The 27,783-nt window shown below is 31.4% G+C and overlaps 2 protein-coding genes across 5 annotated transcripts in view; one reads left to right on the top strand and one right to left on the bottom strand.

The window, feature by feature from the left end:
- Positions 1 to 5,988, bottom strand: part of Vps13B (Vacuolar protein sorting 13B) — a 41,413-nt gene extending 35,425 nt beyond the window's left edge. The window contains exons 1-9 of one of the 2 annotated variants that reach the window (XM_074175724.1): positions 5,667 to 5,988; positions 5,438 to 5,615; positions 5,292 to 5,382; positions 4,956 to 5,137; positions 4,516 to 4,726; positions 2,740 to 2,879; positions 1,438 to 1,604; positions 776 to 1,010; positions 10 to 244 (exon numbers count right to left, since the gene is read on the bottom strand). In XM_074175724.1, the coding sequence (XP_074031825.1) occupies positions 10 to 244; positions 776 to 1,010; positions 1,438 to 1,604; positions 2,740 to 2,879; positions 4,516 to 4,726; positions 4,956 to 5,137; positions 5,292 to 5,382; positions 5,438 to 5,615; positions 5,667 to 5,753 (1,526 nt within the window). In that variant the 5' untranslated portion in view covers positions 5,754 to 5,988. Of the gene's footprint in view, positions 1 to 9; positions 245 to 775; positions 1,011 to 1,437; positions 1,605 to 2,739; positions 2,880 to 4,515; positions 4,727 to 4,955; positions 5,138 to 5,291; positions 5,383 to 5,437; positions 5,616 to 5,666 lie in introns of those variants that run through there. The other variant, XM_074175725.1, reaches the window with a different exon arrangement.
- A 202-nt stretch (positions 5,989 to 6,190) lies between these two features.
- Positions 6,191 to 26,741, top strand: Vps15 (Vacuolar protein sorting 15). Of its 3 annotated transcripts, none has more exons than XM_074175728.1 (18): positions 6,191 to 6,340; positions 7,224 to 7,377; positions 7,449 to 8,057; positions 8,811 to 9,378; positions 10,222 to 10,439; positions 11,021 to 11,235; positions 13,594 to 13,742; positions 13,793 to 14,061; positions 14,574 to 14,763; positions 14,818 to 15,041; positions 15,203 to 15,366; positions 18,253 to 18,328; positions 18,383 to 18,556; positions 22,059 to 22,238; positions 22,293 to 22,597; positions 22,649 to 22,806; positions 24,511 to 24,700; positions 26,100 to 26,741. In XM_074175728.1, exons 2-18 carry the CDS (start codon positions 7,286 to 7,288, stop codon positions 26,285 to 26,287), a joined length of 3,969 nt encoding a protein of 1,322 aa, XP_074031829.1. In that variant the 5' UTR covers positions 6,191 to 6,340; positions 7,224 to 7,285; the 3' UTR covers positions 26,288 to 26,741. The 3 variants fall into 3 exon arrangements, with proteins under 3 accessions (XP_074031829.1, XP_074031827.1, XP_074031828.1); XM_074175726.1 differs by having other exon boundaries at positions 15,137 to 15,366; XM_074175727.1 differs by lacking the exon at positions 6,191 to 6,340 and adding an exon at positions 6,446 to 6,587 and having other exon boundaries at positions 15,137 to 15,366.
- Positions 26,742 to 27,783: the final 1,042 nt, after the last annotated feature.

The following is a 27,783-nucleotide window of genomic DNA, read 5'->3' as shown; positions in this document are numbered from 1 at the left end:
AATTATTACCTGAATTCATAATTACTACCCATATCTGATAATTTATCGCTAGAAACATCACTTGGTACCTCCATGTGATAAAGGTAATCAAAGGCAAAAGCAGGTGTGCGTTCTAAGAGAACAGATTCTGTGAAAACTGTCATGTGGTAGTCCCAGGAAGTATTATATTGCCTTCGTTTTCCTTTATTCTCAATAGCTTCCGCATCAAAAAGACAGTCTGTTTTGTGTGAACTTGTTACCGAACCTGGAAAAAAATAGATAAATACTCAACAGCTTTCAACTATTAGCATTTCAAGTGTTTCATTGACTGATTAGGTTATTATTTTTTCCAATAACGTGTATTTTATTGAATTTTTCCACTAATTTCAGTTTGAAGAAGTTTGGCAAGAATATTAATATACAATTTTTACTTCTTCTTCATTATCGCTTTTCAGTTTTTATCAAAAAATGTACCAGATTCACTTGCAATACTCAAATTGTGAGTGATCATTGGGCTTGAGAAAGTTTTTTGAGGAGACACGATAAGCCAAAATGGCCGCCTCATGCCTTTGGTCGGATTTGATTTTTGATAGTAGAAACAAGATTTCTACTGCTTTAGGAAAAGCTAATTAAGAAACCATTTATCTGACAGCGTCCGAGTGGATATCAAATACATGAGAAAACAGTGACATACAGGAGTAGTATCTGAATAATTTTTTTATTTAAAATCGTCTTTATATCAAGCTCATAATGTCTTTTGAGAAAACTATTATTATTGTTATAAAAAAATTCTGACCTATTTTCAAATAATGTATAGGGTTGATATCATCTACAATTTCTATATGAGAACAGCTACACAATCCTATCGGCAATAAAATAGCTTCGCTAACTCCTCCTGTACAGTTGAACCATTTCAAGCCATGAATAAGAGTTTCAGAATAGATTCCTTGAAGTTGTAAACAAAGCATTGGCATATAGCGCAATTTTTTGTGAGTATAGTAGCTGCTGCGCTCAGAACTAATTTCGGAAACCTAAAAAATAATGAGGGTTTTTTTACACTTTTCCTCATGATAATATTGGAGACTCAAATATATTCATTCATAGCAGGGTGAGTTTTTTTGACAATATATTTTTTCACAAACTACATCGGAAACGATTCGATCTTAAGAAACTTCATTATCAAAATTTCACAACATTTTTTGCTATCATAAAGTTTTTGAAGATCAAATCATTTCCGGTGTAGTTTGTGAAATTACCATGGATCCTCATCAAGTAACGGCAGAGTCAATAAAAAAAAATCTGAAAATATACTCCACTGTTTGATATTACTATCAACATTGTATTGTGCTTCAATAATTATTTGCAGGACGGATGGCTACTTTGTTTTATTTATTGAGAATGAGTAAACTGTTAAAAACATCAATAAAACGGAATAGGGCCCAAAGGATAACTTTGTACCTTGAAAGTAATGGAGAGATTGTCAACATAGAATCCGAAATGAAGAGTGTGCCCTTTGTGATGTTCTAATTGTTCGTCATTCCATTCCTCATCCCAGGGTGCAGGTAATACTGAAGAAACATAAGACCACGCCCAGCCAGTCCAAGATTCTGCATTTTCTTGATTTTCTGTAATCGACAAATGTTATCAGATACTGTAGAAACAATTATGAAACACGATTGATATTGAAAATTAAATGAAATATTATTTGTATTAGGTTGTTTCAAAAGATTTGTCCGTTTTAGGGGTCTACGTTGAACTGTAATATATCAGTGAATTCTTATACAATTTAATCGAAACAAGTGCCATTTGAATCGGTGCACTTGCCAACATAACATAAGTCGATAAATTACATCAGCATACAAATTGTGTGCTCCGGATTCGATGAAGTCAACGAAGGCCGTTTTTGCCTGGTCCTGATTGGCGAAGGTTCTACCAATAAAAAAGTTATCGAAGTGCTTCAAATGATGGTAGTGGGTTGGCGAGAGGTGTGGTGAATATGGTGGGTGAGGCAGAAATGCGACGCTCAATTCGTTCAATTTTCGGATGGTGATTTATCAAACATGCGGACGGGTGTTGTCTTGGAACAGATCAAACCTGCTGCTGACGCAATTTTCGGTACATTTCGTTGATTTCCTCTACTGTGATGTTTTGGCCTGTTTGCAGAAAGTTATAGTGAATCACACCAGCTGCTTACCACCATACATTAACCGTGGTCTTTTTGGTGGGTTTTCGCTATTGGAAAGTGCCTGGGTAGCTGCAGTACTGTACTGAGTAGCAAGTACTCCGAAACCGGTCTATCGGTGGTCATCCCTACCAAGTGAAATTTATTTCTACTTTTCATATATAGAAAGCGATTTGTGACAAATCTTCCAAATGGAAGACGTTGCACAGGTGCCTGATGGTTTTACTTCAGTTTTCCTAGAGGCATTAGCTGGGTTAGTTGCTATTTTTTCGTCAAGTATCTGCCACGCGTACCTATCAAGTCGTAGGTTCACATGAGTGGCAAAGGTAAGGTGTTTTTCACCTGAATTCGATCATGTCACATGCACCTCTCCTCTAAAGATAATCTATTATAATAAATGGACGTTTGCAAAAATTTTTTTCTTGACTTTCAATCAAATAGCACAATTACAAAAACTTTGGAATCATGGGATGGGGATTATTTTGAGAAGTACTCCGGTTACTTCAATATTATTTATGATGAATATGAATTTTTAATGAGACTATGGTTTTTATCCAGAAAATGTTGAATAATCTTACCTCTTGGTTCAGTTGTGGTATTGGTACTATCATGAGAAACACCACGTTCAGGTTTCAATTGCCTTTGCTGTAGAGCATACAACAGCATCAAGAGACGGATTAACATTGGTACTTGCTGTTCTGTCATACTAAATTCCATACTAGAAAAATTTAATAACTATCATACGGTACACTCACATAATAGTCTCCAAACGTTTCGACTGCAACTGTGGCAGGCAGCTTTATTTCAGTTGATAGTCAAGAAGAGTACTTCGACCACGCCACTGAAGATGACTGGCGCAGTTGCAGTCGAAACGTTTGGAGATGACAACCAAAGAAGACCACGGCAAGATGACTACCGCAGTTGCAGTCAAAACGTTTGGAGATTATAACCAAAGAAGACCATGGCAAAATCTGGAAACCATCCAAAACATTAACGACAGCCGTGAAAGCCTACATTAACATTAACTTTATAATGAGATAAGAAGAATTGTAAATTATATCTGAGCAACTAAAGTAGTAGCTGTAATTGAAAAGTAGATGAAAAATCATACCAACTATCACAAAAAGTTTATAAATGACTATTTACAATCATTCTAATTATATATTTCTATCTTATGGGTTTTTTACTTATTTTTGAAATATCTGAATAAAAGAAAAGAAAGGTCAAGTGGTAGAACAAAACTGTAGTGCTTTAGACGGCAATTTTGAACTTCACTGATAAAGACCATTATTAATATTAAAAAATAATCAATGGATTAGATGATTGAAAATCTATGGAATTGGATGGTATACCAGTATATGTAGTAAAGTCATATAAATAACTGTTACCTCCACTCGTTACTCAATTGGTAAATATATTTTCTATTCAAAAAAGGAATCATTCCATCTTTTAAAAATTTCAAAAGCTCTGAAAGAAAGAGTAAATGACTAAACTTTATAATGGAGTAGGTATGCATACATATTCAAAATCTAAGGAAAAAATATCATGAAAAATGAGAAGTAAAACTTGCTATATTTTATACAACTTGTATTTGTAACTAACATTACTGCAGTTTTGTCCTACAATGACATTTTCAAAAGTTTATTGTATTTGTTTGAAAACGTCTTTATAAGATGAAACTGCAGTAAGTTATAAATACTAATTTTTTATTATTTTTATTGGTATGAATGTTTTAATTCTCATTTTTCATGATCTCCTACCACATAGTATTTTATTGAAATTAATTGAAAAAAGTATCACCAGTATTTGAACTTCATCTAAGTTGAGACCTTTCTTGTTGTAGGAACAAAAAAGTATACTAATATGTATGTACCAATCACCATTTCTAGAACCAACAAACAGATTATACGAATCTTGATTCAAATCTAAAAACTTGATCAATATTAATTCCTGTATTTTTATCCATTTGACAAAATATAAATATTAACATTCAAATATACATCTCATTGTCGTTTTTATTTGCTATGAAGAACTCACAAAAATTAACATTGTTTGAAAACTTTGGAGAAAATCAGCTGTACTACACTGGTATTACAATTTTATAATAGTCTGCTTAAATATATCAAGAATAAAATATAATTTTGCAACTAAATTCAAGACAACTATTTTGCATTGACCAACATAATGAGTCTACTCTACTGGTGCATATTTTTTGGTATTATTAAAGTTATTAAATAAAGTAAATGTTCAGATGATTTGATATTTTCTAAATTTCTCAAATGTCTTGACATTACTGAAAAATTCAATGTACAAGGAGTATGTGATAGTTCTTATCCGAAACAGACTTTACTCACTTGTTGCAGTAAATATCAAGCCTAGTTGTTGATGCACGACTTGCTGTAGCAGAATGATAATGTTTGAGTAAATGCATAGTCATTGAACATCTGTATAGCATGGGCTCTTGATAAACCTCAATTTTTCCTGAGGCATTCCGTTTATCTAGACAAAGAGTCAAATCATTCACGGTGATAACTTTTCGAAGAATCACCTCTGCCGGAGAGAGATCTGAAAAAAACCTGTATTGAAATATTACTAAACAAAGACTTCTACAAGTGACTTGTGCAAACTATGCAGGGAACAATATTTTTGGAATAGTTGCCATGAAAAAAATGAGCTGTAGTATTTCTCAATGACTAGCAAGAAACGGACAAACTCCCAAGCAGCTGTAAATATTTTACGAAAAAACCCATCTAGTTTTGTACATTTCTGATGTATCTAAAGTCAAATTATTTACCTGTATATGCAGATTCCCATTTACTATTTGCAGACTCAAATTTCAAGAGTTTGATATTCATAGATAGCACTATATCTTCTTCAACATATTTGAGAATTACATTGTTACAGTAAATTCTGATATTGCTCACTATTTTATTGATGAGATGTTGCACGTAACCTTGCGGTGCTTCGACTTCTTTTCTGAAATGATATGATTAAGATTAGATATTCATTTGGTAACACTAAAGTAAATTATGCCCAATGCCAAAATTATGCCAGCATGAATATCAATCAATCAAACATACTTTACTAGTGAGTAAAAGTATTTATGTGTTTATAGTTCTACATATTTTACCCATGACTAGTTGGTTTCTTTATCTTCTCTCTCAACTGAGAACTTTCTGCTCTTGAAGTACTATCCCTTCCTTTCAAATTCAGAATACATTCTGAAAAAAAAAATTATGTTCATTATTCCAAATGACTTTCTTTGCAAAACTATACCTATGGTATTTATGGTAATTGTAATAGGTTCGGACGCTAACTTCGTCCATGGTACATGTATCAAGAGTTCTCTTATGCTGCCAGACACGAAACTAAATGGTAGCTGAAGTTCCTGTTCTAAAACTTGTAAATTTAGCTCTAGATTGTGAAAAGATGCATCACCACCCCACAAGGATACCTAAAATTGCAACTAGGTATACCAAACTGAAAATCATTATTATCAGCTTACCTGGGAATCTTCTAGTTTGAAATTACTAATATATCGATTGACATAACTCAACAGAATCGGAGTTATATAGGATTCTAATTTGAACATTTCAGAATTTGAAGGTGAGGCTGAAATGAATGTAGTTTTCCAACTATGGATCAGTTAAGAAGAAAACACCAGTTGGACATATTTCGTCTGGTCAATGTGGATTTGAATTATTTCAGTGGTATCTGCTGGTCTGATAGGAATTACAGAGGTGTTGGCAAATTTCCGTCACATTAGTGATAAAAACAACTTGTAATTCCGCTGACAGATTTTTTAAAGATCGTTTGACATTTATGACTTTTACATCTTCCTAGACTTTATTTTCAAAATCAGGTTCCACATACAATCCAAAGACAAAGATGAGGATATGAGCAAGTATCTATCGCAAAAAAAGATAGATACATTTTCAGTGTAACGTAGTGCACACTTCATAAACAACGAAACAGGTAACCAGTTTAGCCAACAAAATAATTTTATTAGTTCCTGGCTGGACGGCGCAAGTTGCCAATTGCCACTATAACATCTTCTAAAATGTTTGTTATTGTTTTTAGATTTTAGCGAAATGATGAATGGTTTACAGACGGAAATGGGCAAAATGTGAAATAAATACATGGGGATTACCTAGTATGGAATAATGAAAGTCATTGAAGGTATTTGAGTTACTATTTCCATTAAATTTTATATTCCTGTTGAAGGTGAACATAACCAAAACAAATATAACAAAGAAGCATTGGAAAATATTGTTATATCCTTTGTTTTCTAAAAGGTGGCTTTGAAAGTATCTGTTTATTTTTCATTTACCATCTAGGTTTTGGTGAAGTGATTGGAACAAGCATAATCAATTTCAACCACTATACAATTCACAATATCTACTGTTTATTTTTTACAAAGAAACAGGTGAAGTAGCCTTGTAGTAATATTTCCCACTATTTTATTCATTTAGCGAAGCGTTTTTCACCTCAAAAATGCTATTTTATCGACTTAGTATATTGTATACCTCACTTATAAAAAACTCTTGAGCCAGCCACATACAAATTTTCATATATATCACTTTTCTAAAGATGGCATTTGAAGGAAACTGAATTCATAACATATAATAATAACTGAAGTCGTCCAATCGATTACAAGTTGATTTCTGGTAAATATAGTTTATAGGATGAAGTAATGAATGATATACTAGAATCACTAAATGAAGTCAAACCTTTCTTGATGTCTTAATCATTTCTTATTCTCGCTTGCTAATTTTGGAAAAATCTGATAACTTAGCATTATTTTATAACATTGAGTTCTTTCTGAAAAAAAATTAAAATGGATTACCTTATGCAACTGCAGTTTTATTGATCAAGATTTACATATTTGGTCTTGTGAAAATATTAAAGTATTTAGAGAGATTTTATGTTAAATTTGGTGTGATTTATGTGATTACAATTTAAATGGTTAGTAATATTTCCATTTCTTTGGAGGACTTCCATATAACAATGAAAATATGTATGCTACAAGGTCCATAACTACTTTGTTTTATTCTTATTCCAGAGTAACAAGAGATTTATATACCTATATTTTTTCTGTAAAAACAAGAACTTTCCTAAGCAAAAATGGGAAATCAGCTTGTGGGCATTGCCCCATCCCAGATTTTTCCTGTTGATAGATACCTTATGGATCTTCCCCATGTGAAGTTCGATGCAAGGTATGTCCACATTTTATTGTACCTCATTACCTGTTTACATTCAATTCATTGATTATCATAATTTTTTTCAGTTTGGGGGCCACAAGGTTTCTTAAAGTGGCAAGAGCTGAATCACAAGAAGGTTGGATAGTAGTCAAGGTATTTGCAATACATGATCCTACTCTACCTCTCTCAAAATATAAAGATCATCTAGAGGAAATTAGGAAAAAATTAAGTTCTACTACCAACTGTCTTCCTTATCAGAGAATAATAGTAACAGAACAAGCTGGGATTATAATGAGAGAATATGTAAAATACACTCTCTACGATAGATTGAGTACCAGACCATTTTTAACTAACATTGAAAAACGGTGGATTACATTTCAAATTTTGTTGGCTTTGACACAATGCCATAAAGTTGGGGTGTGTCATGGTGATATAAAGTTAGAAAACATCACAGTCACATCTTGGAACTGGGTGTTACTTGTTGATTTTGCCTCTTTCAAACCTGTCTTCCTTCCTGTGGACAATCCTGCAGACTATTCATATTTCTTTGATACGTCAAGAAGAAGGGTGTGCTACATTGCCCCCGAGAGGTTCTTATATCCCAACACAACAATTATAGATAGTAACAGTTCGATTGCTGAATCTGTTTGTGATACTGAAGTTCTTACACCTGCTATGGACATATTTTCAGCTGGGTAAGTTATCGAATTTATCTTAGAATTTTCAATTGTGTTGTCCTTATGGAACTTTGCATAATTTTTGGTGTTGAAAAAATATTGGTGATCAAGATATATGAAAAAACTTTTATTTTCATGATTTTCATGTATGTATAAAATAATGTATTGGATTAATTCTGTGTCTCACACAATTCTGCATTCTGCATACATTTAATTAAACAAATTTCTGTTCTCTCTCAACAAATTCAGTCAATTTTGTTACTCATTTTATATATTTTTTACCGCATCCCATAGTCACCTAAGGGTTTCGAAGTTTTTCAGGTTGGTCGTGTTGAACCTTGACTTATTTCAATAAATTATGTAATTTATTATGATTGTGGTGTTTTTATTACCAATTTACCCATTTTTGTCGAGAAACTTTTAGTTCAGAATAAAAAGTATAAAGACAAGTTGGAGAAGACCTATAAATAACATATATATCCAATTTTGTAAGTTGATTAAAGTCGCTTCATTTTTTATATTTATCATTTCTAATCAAACGACCTTCTTTATATCTTTACCTGTTCAATAAGTATTGCACATTAATTTCTATACATTGTGTTTAAACTTTTAGGAAGAATAAAATTATCATTATGGGGTATAATATATATAAGTATATATAGTATAAGTATTAAAACTGTCCTCAAATTTGTTAGATCCAGAAGTCCAAAATATATAGTTTTTAGATAATGAAAACAAAAATTAATGACAATTTTCAATCTTAAATTTTAGATGTGCTTTGTTGGAACTCTGGAATGAACTTCATGTCCCATTTGAATACTCCCAGCTTTTATCCTACTGCTCTGGTACATACTCTCCAGATCAGCATTTAGACAAATTAGGAAACCCAGACCTAAGGTCTCTAATCTCAAGTATGATAAATAAAGACCCAACACAGAGAAAATCAGCTGAGACCTACCTCAACGAATATCGCAACACTTTGTTTCCAGAATATTTCTATGGGTTTCTTCAGGCTTATATGTTGATATTTTCCTCCAGTCCAATCTTGACTTCTGATGAGAAAATTAAGCGATTGAAGAATGACATAGCAGGAATTTATAATTGTGTTGACCCAGATTCAGATAAAAGGAAAGAAAAGCAAGATCGGAATAATGAAAACCAGGACTCCAAATCGGATAATCGGGATTGTGAAGGTGTCGTCCTTATAATATCATTGGTCACTTCCTGTGTAAGAGGGTTACAAGATTGTTCGTCGAAACGAGACAGCCTTTGGATATTGCTTGAACTGGCATCTCATGCCAGTAATGAAACAATTTTAGACAGAATTTTGCCATACATGGTGAGAAAGTTATTTAAACATTTTATATTTTTACTTTAAAATTTATAAATGACTTTGTCAGTGAGATATAATTTTTAAACATCTAAGTTGTTTTAAATCTCGTGAGTGAAACAGTAGAAAATTAGAAATATATTTAAATTGAAGGGGTTCTATTTTTAGGAGTGATTAATTTTTTTGGGAAAGAAAGTTTTTGGCTTTCTACTACTCCATCTGATACAAAAAAAAGGGGGTGAGAGAATCTTCCAAAGAAAGGAAGGAAGTAATCAATTTGAAACTCTATACATGAATGTGTAGATCATGCAAAGAAGTAACTTTCAGACACAAACTGAAAGAAAGTCCTCCTGAAACAGCTACTTTTATATAAACATTGAATTACACGAAAGAAAATAATTCTTTTGAAACAAATACTTCTATATGAACACTGAATTATACAGAAGATACTTTTCTCTACTCAGTTTGTATTTCAAACATTTGTTGTGGAATAAGAATGGTAGAACTCATGTGAATGATATCTGATTCTTATTCCACAACAAATGTTTGAAATACAAACTGAGTAGAGAAAAGTATCTTCTGTATAATTCAGTGTTCAGTTTGTGTCTGAAAGTTACTTCTTTGCATGATCTACACATTCATGTATAGAGTTTCAAATTGATTACTTCCTTCCTTTCTTTGGAAGATTCTCTCATCCCCTTTTTTTTGTATCAGATGGAGTAGTAGAAAGCCAAAAAATTTCTTTCCCAAAAAAATAGAAAGATATATTCTTTATTTTTCTCTTTCGCCAATTCTTTTCAACATTTGTTGAAAAATATTTTTTTGGTTTCTGATAAATTTGTCATTCTTCAGATGTACTTTGTTCGAGACAATTCTTCTAGAGTGAAAATAGCAGCATTGGAAACAATTACTAAATGTCTGGAATTGATTGACACAGTTCCAAGATCCGAAGAGAATATATTTCCAGAGTACATTCTCCCTGAACTAGCGCCATTAGCTACCGATCCAGATTATAGTGTCAGAGCAGCATACGCCCAACATATTTCTACTCTGGCTGAATTATCAATCAGGTGAGTTTTTAAGGTATACACTTTTTTATATTGATATAGTCTCAGAGTGGTAGTTGTTATTGTTCGCAAAATTCCAAACATCTATTATCTATAATTGCATAGGTATTTTTTTATAAAAAACTGCTGCAGTTATTGAAAGATATGAATGATTATGTCCAATTGAAAATAAAAACAAAGGTGTATTTACTGGAAAACTGTTTTTATTCTATAGATAAGTTTTTAACTAACATTTTAAATTTGTGGTGTGTAATCCACCATTTGGTGAAACCATGGTATGAGCCGAGAAGCCAATCTCTGCAGAGATTGAAACTTTTTTTAATAGCCAATGAAACACTGCCATCTTGTAACACCCACGGTAACCTTCTTGGACAATAAAGAGTAGTTGATTGAATGTTGAAAATTATAAAAAGCAGTTCTGTGCAAGAAAGTGTTCTTAATATGGTTTGTAGATATAGAGACAGACAAAAAATAATTAGGAAAAAATCATCATTTTTATTTGATATTAGCTCTCACAATTTCGAAAAATAGTTGATACCTAGTTATTTTTGTGTACCATAATGCTTCAACTTTTTAATTGACAGGTATTTGGATCAAATCGAAAAGAACTGGTATGAAAACAATATTGATAACCAGAGAGATGAATATACTTTCAATTATGAGTTGGAACTACATGCTCTTCATTCTATGGTATCCAATACTGTCGCCGCTCTTCTCACTGATACTGAGTCTACAGTAAAAAGAACATTAATGGAGTACAGTATCATAAAACTTTGTGTTTTTTTCGGAAATACTAAAGGTAAGTGGAGTTTCATCCCTTGTGTGATGTGAAATATCAAATGAGAACTTGTTTTAATATCAGGGAATTAGCATTGCACCACATGATAAAGTCATGTAAGTTCATTATCAAACCAGAAAATATTACATTTATACTTCTGAATTTACATCAAATATCAAATTGTATTAAACATTATTTTGTGTTTGATGTATAGACCAAGTTTACATAAGTATATAATGTCCGTTTTTCTAACATCACCCATCTGAGAAGTATTTAAGCAAATAAAGCTTTCATTCCAACTTTAAATATGGCTGTATGCATTGGGGGACTTCACCCCTTGCTTCTAGAGTTTTTGCCTCGCAAAAAAGAGCTCTTCGTATTTTGGCAAATTTAAATTCAACTGATGCATGTCGAGAGCATTTGCAAACTTCCTAGTTTTAATGATGACATCAGTCTACATCTATGAAGTTTGCTTTTCCGTTTTCAAAAATAGGAAGTTTTTTGAATCAGAGAAAATTTATCACATCTACGAAACTCGTAACCAGCACCGAAGCATTTAACAAGTCTCTACCAGAAAAGTATTTATTACAATGGATGTAAACTTTTCAACAAGTCACCTAATTTGATTAAAGAATGCAAAAAATCCGTTAGGTTCAAACAAGAAATTAAAAAACTCCTTTTTGCAAAAACGTACTACAGTGTTGAAGAATTTCTAACTGACTTATAACACTCAATTTTTATTTTCATGTTTATTTATTAAAAAAAAAAAGAGGAAGATTATTCTTCCTTTTGAAGATGTTAAAATAACGGTTTGCTGTTGGGATAAAAATCAAATAATATTCATTTAAGATGGTTTTTTACGAAGGGTGGATTACTCATCCTCATCAACACAATTTATTAACATTAGAAAATCAGACAGTAATTAATGAATGTGCTTTTCTACAGGTAATATTGACTGATGAAATTGTATTCTTAATTAGTTTCAATATGAATCTACAAACTGGAGATAGCAATGGAGATACCAATTACTCAAATGTTGAGAAATAGAAATGTGTTTCCATGTAGATATTTTCAGCTGTTCACCAAATGCTATTGAGAAATAAGTTGACTGCAACTGAATTTGAATGTGTATATGTTTATAGTAAGACCTTATATGTTTATTGTATTGTTTTTAGTTTGTATTTTGTTATGTTTTTATATTAGTTCTTGATTTTGAATACTTTACTGATGTAATTCTTTTATATATACCTACATACTAATATGAGTGTTGATTTTATAGTAATAAGGGTATTTTAAATGTTAAGCAAATGTACTTTGAATGATGAAGAATGAAAGTTTCTATGTTTTTTACCATTTTCATTTGTAACTAATGTTACTGCAGTTTCGTCCTATTCGGACATTTTCAAACTTATACAATAAACTCAAACGAAACTGCAGTAACGTTAGTTACAAATAAAAGTTGTAAAAAACATAGAAAGTTTCATTCTCCATTATGATTTCCTACCACGTAGTAACGGCTTCATCCATCAATGTGATTTGAATAAGTTAAATATTTCCTATTATTGAAAACATTAAATGGTCTTCAACGCCATTTCTTTGCGGACAAACAAAAATGTCATAGAAGAAAAAAATGTCAAAAAGTGCTTAAAATCAGATTTCCCATTTTCCATTGTTGGGTTTTGAAAATGTCTCAATACTCTTCAAATTTTATGTTATGCCCGAGAACAACTGAAAATATCAAGTTAACTTGTGAACAATTTATTTGAGTTTAATAATAATAATAAATGTCTTCAAGCGGTGAATTGGCGCAGTGGTAGCGCGCCCGACTCACGATTGGAAAGTCGTGAGTTTGATCTAACCTAGACCAGATATTTTTCTCGAGAGAATTTATCTAGTTGAAGCTGGGAGGATTCTGCAACGTTACATGGCTGACGAACTGCGAATAGCTATGATGCTCCCTAGATGGCTCGGGGAGTTATTAACATTGCCTACCCAGGACATGACCAATGCAGTCAATGTCGATGACACCCTAAATACAAAAATAGGATATTTAACAATGTAGAAAAATAAAAAGCTCACAAGTGGATTACATGAAAAGAAAGAACACATTTTGGAGACCGGCAGGCATAATTAGGAGATTATAATTACAAGAAAAATGTTACTGATTGGGTCTGTGGGAAATTTTTCTGTTTTATCTTGAAATCTGAAGTTTTTTGTTGGAATATTCTGTAGAGAGAGCGAGTATCTTGAATTAATTTGAAATGATTTTTTCAAAAATATGAATCTGGCGAAAAAGCTACAGTTGATAAAAATCTGTTAATCCTTTAAGTTAAACAGATTCACTCTCTGGTATTCACTTCATTCAATTTTATTTTTCAGCATGTGATTTAATCCTTTCCCATATGATCACATTTTTGAATGACAAGGAGGATAAGGAAGTACGTGAGGATTTCTTTGATACTATTGTTGGGTTGGTATCATATATTGGCTGGCACTGTGCTACTATCCTGATCCCACTTTTGCTACAGGTATGTTGACAAAATGCTGTGAAGATGTTATTCGACTCAGTTTTTCACAGGGTCTAACGGATTCCTCTGAATTTGTCATTGCAAAGAGCATAGACGCCATGTCTTCCATAACAGAGCTGGGACTGATCGCGAAACCTGCATTGTGTGAACTGATAACTGAGTGTTCATATCTTCTAGTGCATCCCAATTTATGGATAAGACATGCTCTTGTTGGTTTTATTTCTTCAGCAGCAAATGTGATGTCAACATTAGATGTACAAGCTAAGATGTTGCCAAAATTGCGACCTTACATGAAATATGAGTTATGTGAACTGCAGGAGTGAGTATAATATATAATTTCAAATTATTATATTGAGAGTGAGATCTTCCTTCAAGCTTCACAATCATTTACCATTTGATATCACACATTTCAGTATACCCATTTTGAGAAGATAGCATACCTTTCAAAATACCCATCCTATATTTTCTCTTTTTTCTCTCTTACCCTTCTCTATGTGCGTCTATGTGTAAAGTCGCAAGTCTGTAAATCAATAAATGAATAATTAAATAAATATTGCAATCTGGTGACGAACTTGCGACTATGTTTCTAACTTATTATGTGTGTTTCATGCAACCAATTAGCACTCACCCTTGCGCTTGGCTACAATGTACTGATGAGAGCCAAATAGGTCAAAATTCGAATCTACAGATTGTCTATTGACGTGTATTGTCTACTGACATTAAAATTTCTATGTTCCACATGACATTCATTAAGAGCTTCTGTATTCAATATGTGGGGAAATTTTTTTTTTGGTCAGAATTTTAAAATTCTCAAATGTTATATTTTTTCAGTTATGTACAATTTATGGATTCTCTTGTCACCCCTATTCCAAGAAATGTGTACGATAGTGTTATTTGTCATGAAGAAATTGATGCTATTCTGGATGTGATGAAAGAAAGAATGTCAGTTAGAAATTATGTGAATACTGGGAGAGTCCCAAATACTGGGTTACACAGAGATTCTCAGACCAGTTTGAAAAGTGTAAGTCCTTAACATTTTTAGTGACCACCTCTTCTTCAAATGAGGGATTTTCAGTTGTTTCGAAGACTAGAAGCAAATGGCATGAATGAGAGCATGGAGAATTATTTTTTGAAAATGGGGCATCTTTTGAAAAAAACTAATAAATCGAGAAGGGCTCTTGACAGTAAGCAAAACAAGCAGTCAGAAGGAAAACTTGAACTCAGCCCATTGAGCTGCAATGTTAAAAGTTTGATTATATATCTTGATGAACCACAAAAAGTAGATTTCATGCCGCATAGGTGAGTATTTAAGTTATTATTATCTCAAAGCATCAACTTGAACCAATTGTCCTGAGTAATATTAACTATTCCAACTAATACCCTGCCGAATCCAGAAATCTGCACAGAACTAACACTTCTGGATCATTAGAAACCAACATTAATTCTGAGTGGAATTATAGTTCGGAAGTGTTGACACGACATTCAGAAAGTACCAATTCCGGAGGACCCCCTTCAAGATCGACTTCTAGCAGACCTTCATCACCCCATCCCGAAGGAAATAATCAGTATAACAGCACCGAGCCTTCGTCAAATGCCAGTTTACATGAGCGATCTTTCATACACTGTAAGTTACTTTTTAAATTATTTTGTTTGTAAATTATACACTACAAGTGAATAAGACAAAACAGTTTTTATTCAATCAGCACGAACTCTTGTTTGGATGATGGCCTGCACACAATACATCAAAGAGAGATAGCTATATGTCGGCCTAATGTGAAAATTGCACAAGTCCAAGAACCTAAATTTTACAGGAGAATAAAAAACGATTTTAATTCTTTAAAAATAATATAATCTGGGTGAAAATGAAATTTGGATGAAAAATACATTTAGGGAACTGCTATCAAGTATTGATTCTTTTTATAATAGTTACCTGTTGAAAAATAAAGGAGTTATGCAAAATTCATTGTTATATCCAGTACGAAGAGGGACTTATGCAGATTTCATCTAACAAAACAACATTAATATTTACATACCTAAGACTTTATTTTTATTGAATCGAAAATAAGTACAAATAAAACAACATGAAGAACTTGGAAGAAGCTCAGTAAGAGTACATAAATTATAATATTGAAAATGAATCAAATGGTAATTATTATGGTTAAGATATTCATGTCTTATATTGTCATAAATATTATGATAATCTTTGGCAAGATATTTTTTCAAAAACATAAGATGCTCAAACTTTTATTTATTTAATTTTCAATTCTTTGTACAATAAGGGAAGAAATTCAATTGATATATACTTTTAATTTAGAATTATAGGCGTATCTTGAAATTCCTCAGAATGTTTAATCTTAAACTCGATTTTACCATCTGGATTATACTTCAGTGCTCTAAGATTGTTAACAGTTGGATCAGCAACTTCAAATCCAGGTGTAATTGATTTTATTAAATTGAGTTTACTGAAGTTTTTGAAAAAAGTGTAATCTAAATAGCTCACCTCATACGGTCTAAGATTTTTTCGAGCCAATTTACATAAGGAGCTGGCACATTAATGGTTCTACCTTTTAATTGCCTCTCTATGGTAGAATGCATAGAGTCACACTCCATTTGGGTGTGGCCCTTTTCTAAATATTTCTGGATGATACAAACATGTTTTTTCGAGTGCAAGATTTAACGTGTTACTTGAAGTGCAATTACCGTTTTGAGCGCTACAACCGTCACTAAATAACAATATTTGTTGCATTGTTGCGTGTTAGGAATCACACGTTAAAAGGTAAGACCTCGTTAGTCCCTAGCTCGCACAAGTTTCTCAACTTCTGAGAGTTGTCTTTCGTATGGGGGCGACAGCTGATTAACGGAAAAACAGTTTTAAACAGATTGGCTCAAGCTGGGGAATTACTTTATTTATCAAAAAGTTTCAAATTATTGATGAAAAACAATTGGCACTGAGCTCCCCTTGACCTTCATGCCAGAGAAAACAATAGCCATCTTTGGAGTGCAAATCAAAAACTGTAAAATTTTGTACAATAAGCTTTGTGCTATAGTACAGAGCTGATACGTTCGATGGTTCTATTTCCAAAACGAAATCAAATACAGATTACTTGTTATTTTCCGTGTTGAGAAATAAGGAAAATAATAAGTGTTTTCGAGGAATATTTAAAAAAAATACTTGATAAAAAAGCAAAATATTGCAGAGAACTTTTCGTATTACACTGATTCTATTAAATACTGAAAATATCAAAAATTACCGTGGTAAATATTTGTTTATTCCAATGAGTTCTAATAAATAAGGAAGTGTTGATAATTTAGGAAATAGTATTGTAATTTTCAGCAATTGTTGAACGTCGTTTGTTTTGAGTATTCTCAACGTTTCACCAACACGAGTGGTTGAGATCTTCAGAAGTAAAAAAAAAACTAGTTTCACCTTTCCCTTAGATTTCATTTATATCTTTGCTCTTTGCACTAACTAATTACTTAACGGATTCTTGATAATAAATAATATATTAACATATTTAAAAAACACACTTCAATGTGAGATTAGTAATAATAATAATAATAATAATAATAATAATTTTGATCTTGAAATTGATGGGATTTTCCGATTAAAAAAGCACAATTAGAGATAATGTATTAGGGACCATGAATAGTTTTTCTACCTTTCGAAGGCTACCTTTAAAATAAGGCGTTTATTCTGAAGGTTCGAAAACTGTTTTCAATCAGACAAAAAAATTTAAAATAGTCTGAAAACATCAAAGGCTAAGAGGAAGAGTATACGATATTAATGATATTAATTTCAAAAAAATTATTTTATAGACATTGTCATAATGAAAGTTATACCTATCTAAATAAAAAATAACATGAGCATGAAGAGAATTCGAGGTTAAAACGTTGAAATCAATTTTTTTCTTTGGTGAAATGATTTAGTGCTTCAACTTCTTTGACTCATCTGTAGAATAATAGTATATTATTCAAGGAGCGATTGACCATTTTTCGCGAGAAAAAGTACTTGGCAGCGACCACTGAAGATGCCAATCATAGTTATGGGTGAAACATTCGGAGTTAATATCTCTCTTGGAACACGGCTACTCAGCCCGAATAAGCAAAGTTTGAATAATTAATGGACTTAATAATTTCATTTGGGGGTTCAACATCTTTAAGTTAAAAATTTTGAAAAAAATTTTTTTTATTCAAAATAGATTTTTCTGATTCAAATTTTCAAAATATCCTGCATTTCTTCAAAATGTATATTCATAACTTAATAGAATAATAACAGTGTATTATTGTATAAGCTTAGTGAAATAAAAGTTATAAAATTTATTTTGTAAAATTTATATTTTTTATGTAATTTATTTCTATAGCATTATGTAAAATGAATGTCGAGTTGTTTTCTTGAATATATTTCCAGAATTTTTCCACACTTGAAGTTCCTGCAAGCATGTTTGATTATATTGACTATACAAACAATTCCTCAACTATTTTGGATTTAAAAAAATTTTGTATTTTATAGATCGCAAGTCGAACTGTTACAAGGAACTCACAATTTTGAAAAAACGACAGCAAGACCTCTACTATGAAGTACTTAGGTATTTTCTTTCAGTCTATGCCCAGTAATTGTGATTGATTCTAATTAATTTTAGGAATAAGGAATGGGTCGAACAGGCAACATGGCGGCCTCAGTTACCGCCACCAGGTTGGCGGTTAGGGGGCACCTTGGTAGGTCATCTCCATGACCACAAAGGACCTGTGATTAAGCTATGTGCACTCCCCGATACCCCTCTTTTTTCAAGCTCCTCATCAGATGGTACAGTCAGGTATAGAATTATTATTTTCTTCTAGACATTTTTTTCTATGTTATCATATTTCTATATTATATTTCATTTCTTCTCATTTGTAATAGTGAATGTTATGGTGGCTAGTTCTATGAAGTTTATTTATCGCAAGTTATTATTCACCTCAAATAAAAAGAGGTAATTTTTTTCATTTGAATAACAATGATGTCATTAGGTCTATTTATATATCAGTTATAGAGCTATTTTCTTCAACCTAAATAAATTTCCTTGACTTAGTCACATCTACCACAGAAAAAATGGCAAACTACTATGATTTAGATTATGGTCTTGTATTTATTAACCGTTTTGAGAACTTATACTTTTCAAGATCTGAAAAAATTATGTAATTAATTATAAGTTCTCATCTAAAGTTTCAGAGACCAAAATTCGTCTCCGTCATCAAAATAAAAAAAAAACTTCAATATTAGGTCTTTTCATTACTATGCATTAACATTAATGGAGCCTGGCTATTTAGCACATATCAGATTACATTGATTTAATTTTTTTTCAAAATTACAATAGAAATTTCATTAAATTTACAATTTTATTGGGGGATTCTGTGTACACTTAATCCATTGGCGGAGAAAAACTTCAATTCCAACATTATATAATCTACTAACCAATACATCAGTACGAACATAATAAAATACTTTGAATAAAGTTGATACCACATATTTGCTGTCATCAATTTCATTGTAAATACACTCAAATTTACTGACCGTAGCTGTCTAAACTGATCTAGAAGTTCTAAAACCATGTTAATGATCCATTAGGATCTTACATTTCTCCAAAAACTAGATGATTCTATTAGTTGCAGTTTTTTTTCAATAAGTTTAGATGTAACACTCAATATTTATATTTTTCGATAATTTTCAAAATCATTATGTGAATCCTTTTTATGAATTGGTATAGCCTTAGCAGTTTTGTAAACTTCAGTAAAGACTCTCGAATATCGATTGGTTTACCAGCTCTCACTAGAATTTCAAATATTGTTGGAATGACATATTTTGTAACCTTTACTATTTATTTAATAATTATTTACTGTGAAGTATGAAATGAATATTGTCAGTGATGTGAATATTAAATAAATGAGGTCACAAAAAATCTCAACAGGGCACTACCCCACCTTAACGTGATACTAATTATTTTCCAAAAATGAAGAAACAACAGTTGAATTTGATTTGTTTCCACGAAAATTATTTAGTTAAAATATTTCTACCAAGACATGCTTTAAGAATATGCCTAGAAAATAATATTCAAATAATTTTGAAAAACAAGATGGGTTAGTTATGGGCTTTAACTAAATGGACTATTCATCTTAAAGATGGGGGTGACCTTACCACATTTACTAGATAGATCTTTATTTAAAAATAGGTAACCCTAATATACATATATATCCCCATTAAATCAACGGTGTATATATACAACATTAGACAAACACAAAAAAAGAAATACAATGCAACAATAATATACGGAAATCACAATTTTAAAAATAGAATTACAAGAATTGCTTTCAGAATGATATCTATTTCATCTTAATAAGTTCTTTCAATTGTTTTTTAAACAAATTCAACGATGATGATGTTTTAATGAAGTCTGGTAGTTTATTAAATTCTTGGAAACCTTTGAAAAATAAAGAGTTCATAGTACTGCGATAAAAGAAGTGCTGCTAATGTGAATGTCATTTTTACCCCGAGTGTTATAAGTGTGAATGTCTCTATTCAATATTATAAATGTATGAAAGTAAACAGGAGCCAGGTTATTCAATATTTTATATACAAAAATCATTGTGAAATAATATATTCTTTTTTCGACTGAGAACCAATTAAGCGTTGCTAACATAGATCTTATGGGGGTGAGACGATTAGTTCTCAGAATTATTCTCATGCCACGATTTTGAAGTTTTTGTAGCATATTCAGCTTAGTAAGATCAAACAAAAACAGGGCTGATGAGCAATAATCAAAATGCGGCTGAATAATTTAATTATATACCGTGATTTTTGTTTCTGTTGATAATTCCTGGGCTATACGAGAGAAAAAATAAAGTTTTTTTGAAATTTTTTTATGAATATAATTGAAATGGGTATTGAAGTTCAGAAAGTCATCCAACTGGAAGCCCAAATACTTGATATTCGATACAATTTCAATTTGTTCATTATTGATGTTTAGGTTAAGGCTATTAATATTAATGGTATCATATCTGTATTTACTTGTGAATATCATAGCCTGACTTTTAGACACATTCAATTTCAATTTATTCAAACTCAAATACTTGCTAATTGATTGTAAAACATTATCCATTTTTTGAATAGCCGTATCTAGGCAGACGTCACTACAAGCAATTAAGGTATCATCAGCAAAGAGGTTAATGAATTCGCATTCCACAAAGAGGTTAATATCATTAATGTATAATAGAAACAATAATGGGCCCAAAACACTTCCCTGTGGAATGCCAACATCATTATCTAACTCAGACGAAACTTCAGACTTGAAACGTACCCTTTGGCTACGTTGCTGGAGGTAGTTATTTAGCCATTGGTATACCTTGCCCCTTATCCCATATTGCTTGAGTTTAACCAACAATATTTTACTATCAATGGTTTCGAATGCTCTCTTCAGATCAAGGAACACAGTACTTACATATTTCTTATTATCCAATTGAGTTTTTATATGGCATAAAGTTAATTGTAACGCGGACTGTTTAAAAATCTGTTTAAAATCTGTTTTTCCGTTAACCAGCTGTCGCACCCCTACGAACGACAACCCTCAGAAGTCGAAACTTGTGCGAGCCATGGATTAACGAGGTCTTACCTTTTAACGTGTGATTCCTAACACGGGTTGTCGGTAGCAAGTGAAGATCGATCGTTCAGACTAGGGCTTGAACCACCGACCAGCACGGCAGTCAATTCGAGTGAGTGAACAAAGCACCCACACCGAACCGCTTGGCTACCGACTGACCATGAAAACTGTTTTCGAAATCCTGACTGATTATTTATTAAAATACAATTTGACTCAACATGATGTAATAACTGATCGTATACAGCCACTTCGAGTAATTTTTCAATAGGTGGTACCTATTATAAAGGTATCGTACCCATAGATTGGGTACGATACCTCTATAAAAATGATATTTAGGTCACTCCATTTTTTATTATTTACCTCGTTCATAATAGTAGTTGAGGTTCTGAAACTTTATCGAATAATTTTGCTTTCAATTTGGTGATGGCCCCATATTGAGAAGCAAACTTATTATTTATTAGGGTACTAATATTGACACAATCGTGAACATTTCTTTTTTATTTCTTCTGAAATTATCTATGATAGATCACATGACCTTTTTGTATCACTAAGGTAGGTATGTCAGTATAAAAAAATGTAGCTGTCATCACTTATCTTTATCCTGTCTATCTAGTTAAATAATATTTTTAAGTACTCTAAAATACCAACATTTGTTAAAACGAAGATTTATAACAAATATTTTTAGGTTATGGGATTGTTCAAAAATAGAGGGTAAAAACATAGCTAACCGAGCAAGGCAACATTACAAGTTAGCTGATGGAGTAAGGATTACAGGAACTACTGTATGTGATGGGGGACAATCTTTAGGAGTAACCTACCACAACAGTGCAATCAGTATACTTAGAGTTGATTCAAGTAGCAATAAGTATGTGGGATAACTAAAATATTTGTTGAGTGAGTTCAATGACTTTGTTTTCAGAATGAGATTATTGCAGTCCTGGCAAGTGGATGATTTGGATGGTTATGCCGTGGATGTTCAGTGCATGGAATCTGGGTCTCAAAGTATTATTGTTTATTCAACCTTGTATGGAGACTTGATTGGTTGGGATCTTCGTTCTAACGGCAGGGCTTTCAAGTTGGAAAATGAATTGAAACGAAGTGTACTCACTACTTTCTGCTTGGATTCTCAACAGAACTGGTTAGTACTGGGAACTAATACTGGCAACCATATTGCCTGGGACTTGAGGTTTCAGCTGCCTATAATGAACTTCGATCATCCATCAGGTTGGTGAAAAAAGTCTATCACGATTAAAACTCATTTCAAAAATATTGTAGGTAATGTGAAGATTAGGAAAGTGTTAGCTCACCCGACAAAAAATTCTTGGGTGCTGTCTAGCGTACATGGCAATAATGAAATATCCATGTGGAACATTGAAACTGGCTATAGAGAACAGACGTTATGGGGCAGTGTATCGCCTCCATTGGTTAAACAGGTCAGTAATTGAAAATAAATCCATTTATATAGTATGGAATGTAGCAAATATTCAAGCATTGCCACTTTATTTGTCAGTTTTTGTACTACAATCTATAGGAGTAGTATACTAAAACTGTTTTATTTGAAGATATATGAACCTAATTGCTTCGGAGAAATATCTCTTGAGTAGACAAAAATGAATTTCTTGAAAATGTGTCATCTGTCCATCAGTCTGCTCTTCCGCCTTAAACATTTTTGCCAACAATATATGAAGAACGAATTGAGATATTTGTTTGAAATTTTCAATACTCATAACACCCTTCTATATCTCCAAATGATTAGTTTTGAAAAATTCGTGAAACGGAAGAACAATTTTCTAAATTTTTTTTGTTTAAATTTTAAATGTCCAAAATTTTATGACCTGTTTTGTTTCCCTCAACAAACTGCAGAACGTTTGATACAATTTATTAAAACTTGAATAGTACAGATAATCTTGATGATTATATGAAAAGTATATTTTTATGTATTTGCAGTATTGCAGATAACTAATTTAATTTTCCATAGAACCAATTTTGTTCACCTCCAAAGAGTTCTATAAAAAATGTTCAAATAATTTTTTTGCAACTGTAATATTTCTGGATTTATTTGGTAAAATATAGATTTCAATGATTGTACTTGATTTTTTTTCCACTTTTTTGCATTGGGAGACAAGTGGGAACTAAAAACTAATAATGTCAAAAACATATGGACATTTATTGGCCACAAGAAGATAAACATTATACATCATCATTATTTTACCCTATTTGCTGTAGTTCAGGAAATATTGGTCAAAATTTGGAAAATCTCATTTTGATTGGAAATTTCAAAAATTTTATAGAACAAATTATGTTCATCTCAACGAGTCCCATTGAAAATATCATATAAGTTTAACCCGTAAAATGCTTAATTTATAAATTAATGCCTCAAAATAGGTACTTCCTGGGCTAGGAAAAATTTATCAACTTTGAAAATTTTCAGCTACAGAAAACAAGTTGGAACTAAAAACTGATACCAAAAAAAAAATTAAAAACCTTTTTTGTTGCTATTGAGAGGCTAAACAACCTGAATAACAGAATAAAAACAGAACAATACTAAACATTTAACAACACTAGTTTTTCCGTACTTGCTATAGTTTAGGAATTATTTCAGAAAGAAAAATTTGTAATAACTAGGAAAATTTTGCCGAGACGAATTGAAACTAAAAAGTGAATATATGGGAAAATCTTATGGGACCATTTTGTTTGTATAGAACAAACGAAAAAATCAAATTAATTTTTTGTAAAAAATCGAGCAATTTTAATGTTTTTTTTTTTGAAAACGTGGTCTCAGTATTCACATTATTGTTTGCAATTATAGTTTGAGCAATATTTCATAATGAATTGTAATGAAACTACTATCCAGTCTACGTTTAGTCATAATATTCACATAATTTGTAACCGATGATAGTTTTGAGAAATTTACAGGTATAAATTGAAAGTACTTCTGGTTAATGTTTTTTCTATGGCTAACCCCATATATAAATAAAAATAACAATGGTTCAACATACTCATTTCTATTGAAACCAATTATGCTGATAATAGGCAAACTGAATGGATGTAGGTCATATAAATTCTTCAAAAAAGATTTGATTCTGAAAAAACTTATCCACTCTAATTCTAATCAATCGCAATTTTTTAATCATCAGGGTACATCGAACACTGTATGTGCTCTTCATGGAGGTACCATTGATCGCTCATCATACCTGCTATCTGGTGGAACAGACCAAAGACTGAGATATTGGAATCTGGATAATCCTAGTGAATCATATTTAGCCATACCAGCTGCTACTGATCCTCCAGGAATAACTTTAGCCTACACAAGTCGAGTTATTGATGGTAAATTTTTTTTTTTTAAGTTTTCAACAGATATTTTTTCTAACATAGTAGTAGAGTGACTTTTGCAAATACACTGTCGACAACACACCTTAACAATAAAAAAAAATGATATAATCAATATTATTCATTAGTTCTATAAGAAAATGGTTCATTCGTCAGGAAGTAACACGCAATTTTTTTAATTTCAAATCAAGGTGGTTATCCAAATATCAGTGTGATAGTCCATTGAGATTTTATGATGTTGCCCTGTTACCATTAATGTTTTGAAAGCTTATGTAACACAATTTCAACATCTTGATTATTCAACAGTTTCAAATACAGTTTACTGAAAGAATTTGAATTGATATTAAAGATTAATTTATAAAATTCAATGTTGAATTTTTTAAAAACTTGTTAATATAACAAAAGACGTGTTATAAAATATTTTTGGAAATTGATACCTTGCTCTATGAAAAAATGTACATGACACGCTTAAAATTTTCAGAAAACTTTTTTCTTCAATGCTTAGAACCTAGGAAAAATTTGAAAGTACCAGATAGATGTTGAGAAATTACAGTAACAACCTTATTTTCAATAGTAGTATTCTAGAGCTGGCCTTCTTCAGGTTATCAACAATCTTATCAAAATTGTAAAATTAATTAATGCACTCTAGCCCAATTATTCACGACTTATATAGGTGTGCTCGTTTGATACAAATCTGAGCACTCAATTAGCTTGCTTCGATTGGCAAGCGTTCAATAATGCAGATCTGTTGCCGGTATTTATGAGAGAAAAAAACTCCATATATCATATGTTAGAGGTTTTCTGATGAAAAATAATATCACAAATGTTAAGTTGTCATTCAGATGAATTTAGCTTTCATTAAATATATTTCGCTCGGTCCACTCTGTAATTACGTGGTATCAAATCTGCATCTGCTCGCTCGAATTCAGATTTTTAAAACGAATACACCTTATATGATTTGAAAGAACTGATAAAAATTATAACCCTTCTCTCCAGTAAATATATTTTATTTCATAAAACCCAAGTTTTCAATTGAGGAAATTAAACTATGAAAAATCGATTAATATGTGAAGTATATCAAGCAGTAAAATAACTCTCTTAACCTAAGATTTGAATTGAGATGATTTTTCACTTTCCAAAATTATTTTGTGCACATGGGTTTTTGTGGATGCTGAATCCCAATTTGAAAACAGTTTTCATTGTTTCCTAGTATAATATTCGTGAATAATTGACCCTATTACTCCCCATAAAACAGCGTGCCTAAAGGAAAAATAAGTTGGTCAATTTGACGGATTTCTGTTTCGTATTGCATTTTAAACATCATAGATATAGGGGTGTATTTATGAAAAGCGGGGCACACTATATATACTATTATTTTTATTCTATAATATTTTAGGCTCTCTGGTTACTTACGAAGAGAATGGTCCAGTCAGAACTGATAATGGGGAAGAGGCTCCTAGGTCAGGCCCGGAACTTCCAATTACTGGCCACAGAGATTGCATTTCTGATATAATTATGTGTAAAGCATCGAAATGCTTTTTGGTTACTTCATCTAATGATGGAGTCATTAAAGTTTGGAAATGAAATTCAATTCTCAAATGATCAAAGACATAATATATGTGATAGATTAAATTTGAACCTGTATAAAGATGGACAAGATTCTGTAAAGAAGTATCAAACTTCAACTTTCATTTTCTGTTTAGCCAATTCCTATAATATTTTTTTCTAGTAATCAATGATCTCTGCAGAGCTGTAATGCTGTGTTGAAAATTATTTTGTTTTTGTCATTTTCAGTACTGTACAGAGCAAAAGAAACTGCAAAATAGATCAGCTAAGTGAAACACCACACTTTTTTATTAAATTTCATACTCGATGTTTCACTCCAATTGAATTTTATTGTAGGACCCATATGGCAGTAGTCAAATTATTATTTACTAATTCATAAAGCATTATGAAAACAAGTTTTTATTGTGAATCTTTTTTTTGTGTAAAAAAAGTGTTGATAGTGATATGGAAATAAAAAGTATTTTAACTGTGATATTTTGTTTTTTAAGTGTCCTTATACTGGATATTCAATACCTTTTTTTGTGTTCATGGTAAAATTGAAATATAAAGACAATAATTATTTATTATCACAAAGTTTCATATCATTTTTTTATTTTGGTTGTACAGAATATTAAATTCCCTAAGTTTGTTTGAAAGTGGTTGAGAATGTTTCAAAATGAATAGCTAAAATATCAATTATATAACCTGAGCAATAAAACCTGAAATGAAAATACAATACAACAAATGAAAAAAAACAAGATACAAAATGAAAATAACTACAAAGTAAAATGAAATAAAATGAAAATAAGCAAAAATTAAAAAAGATTTCAAACTAAGTTATTCACGACATTTTGATTGTTAGTATGTACAATCGTCTTCAAGTGATGACTGCTCATTTTCATTTAATTCTTTTTTATATTTTTATTCTCTCTACTCTGTAGTCATTTTCATTTTGTATCTTGTTTATTTTATTCGTTGTATTGTTTTTTCATTTCAGGTTTTATTGCTTGATATAATTGATATTTTAGCTATTCATTCTAATTTTTTTGTTCTTTCATAGATTTCAAATCATATAATACAAAAGAAATTTATTAAATTCCCTAACTTGACCACCAAAGTTCATTATGCATATCATTGTGTTAATAAAATTCCTTGAAAATACTCTTAGATGCTTTTTGAAAGATATTTGATGGGCTCAGATGTCACTAAATGAATGAGATGAACTATTGCAGTCCTATTAAGTGGATAGTTGAGTCAATGTTTTCGGTTTCCTCTTGAATAATTTTGTGCTTCTTACTGTAGAAGCTGTGTGCAGATATTTATTTTCTTGGATATAGACGGCAAAAAATCAAATATCTCTAACTAGAATTATTATTTTACTATTCCCGTCTACAGGGAATTTTTCATGGGAGTTATTATGACTGGAGAAGTTATGGACGGATTTTTTTGGTGATGATTGAGTCAAGACCTTTTTTATGCTATCGACTTTTCTTATCCCACTGGCAGTTTGAGTACCAGAAATGTTTTAATACCAA

The sequence above is a fragment of the Leptinotarsa decemlineata genome, unplaced genomic scaffold (assembly GCF_025532065.1).
Source record: "Leptinotarsa decemlineata unplaced genomic scaffold, Ldec_3_MD MMD2_tig00001064_RagTag_RagTag, whole genome shotgun sequence".
Taxonomy (NCBI): domain Eukaryota; kingdom Metazoa; phylum Arthropoda; class Insecta; order Coleoptera; family Chrysomelidae; genus Leptinotarsa; species Leptinotarsa decemlineata.
The sequence above is the reverse complement of the archived record's forward strand: the minus strand, read 5'-3'. Positions and strand labels throughout refer to the sequence as shown.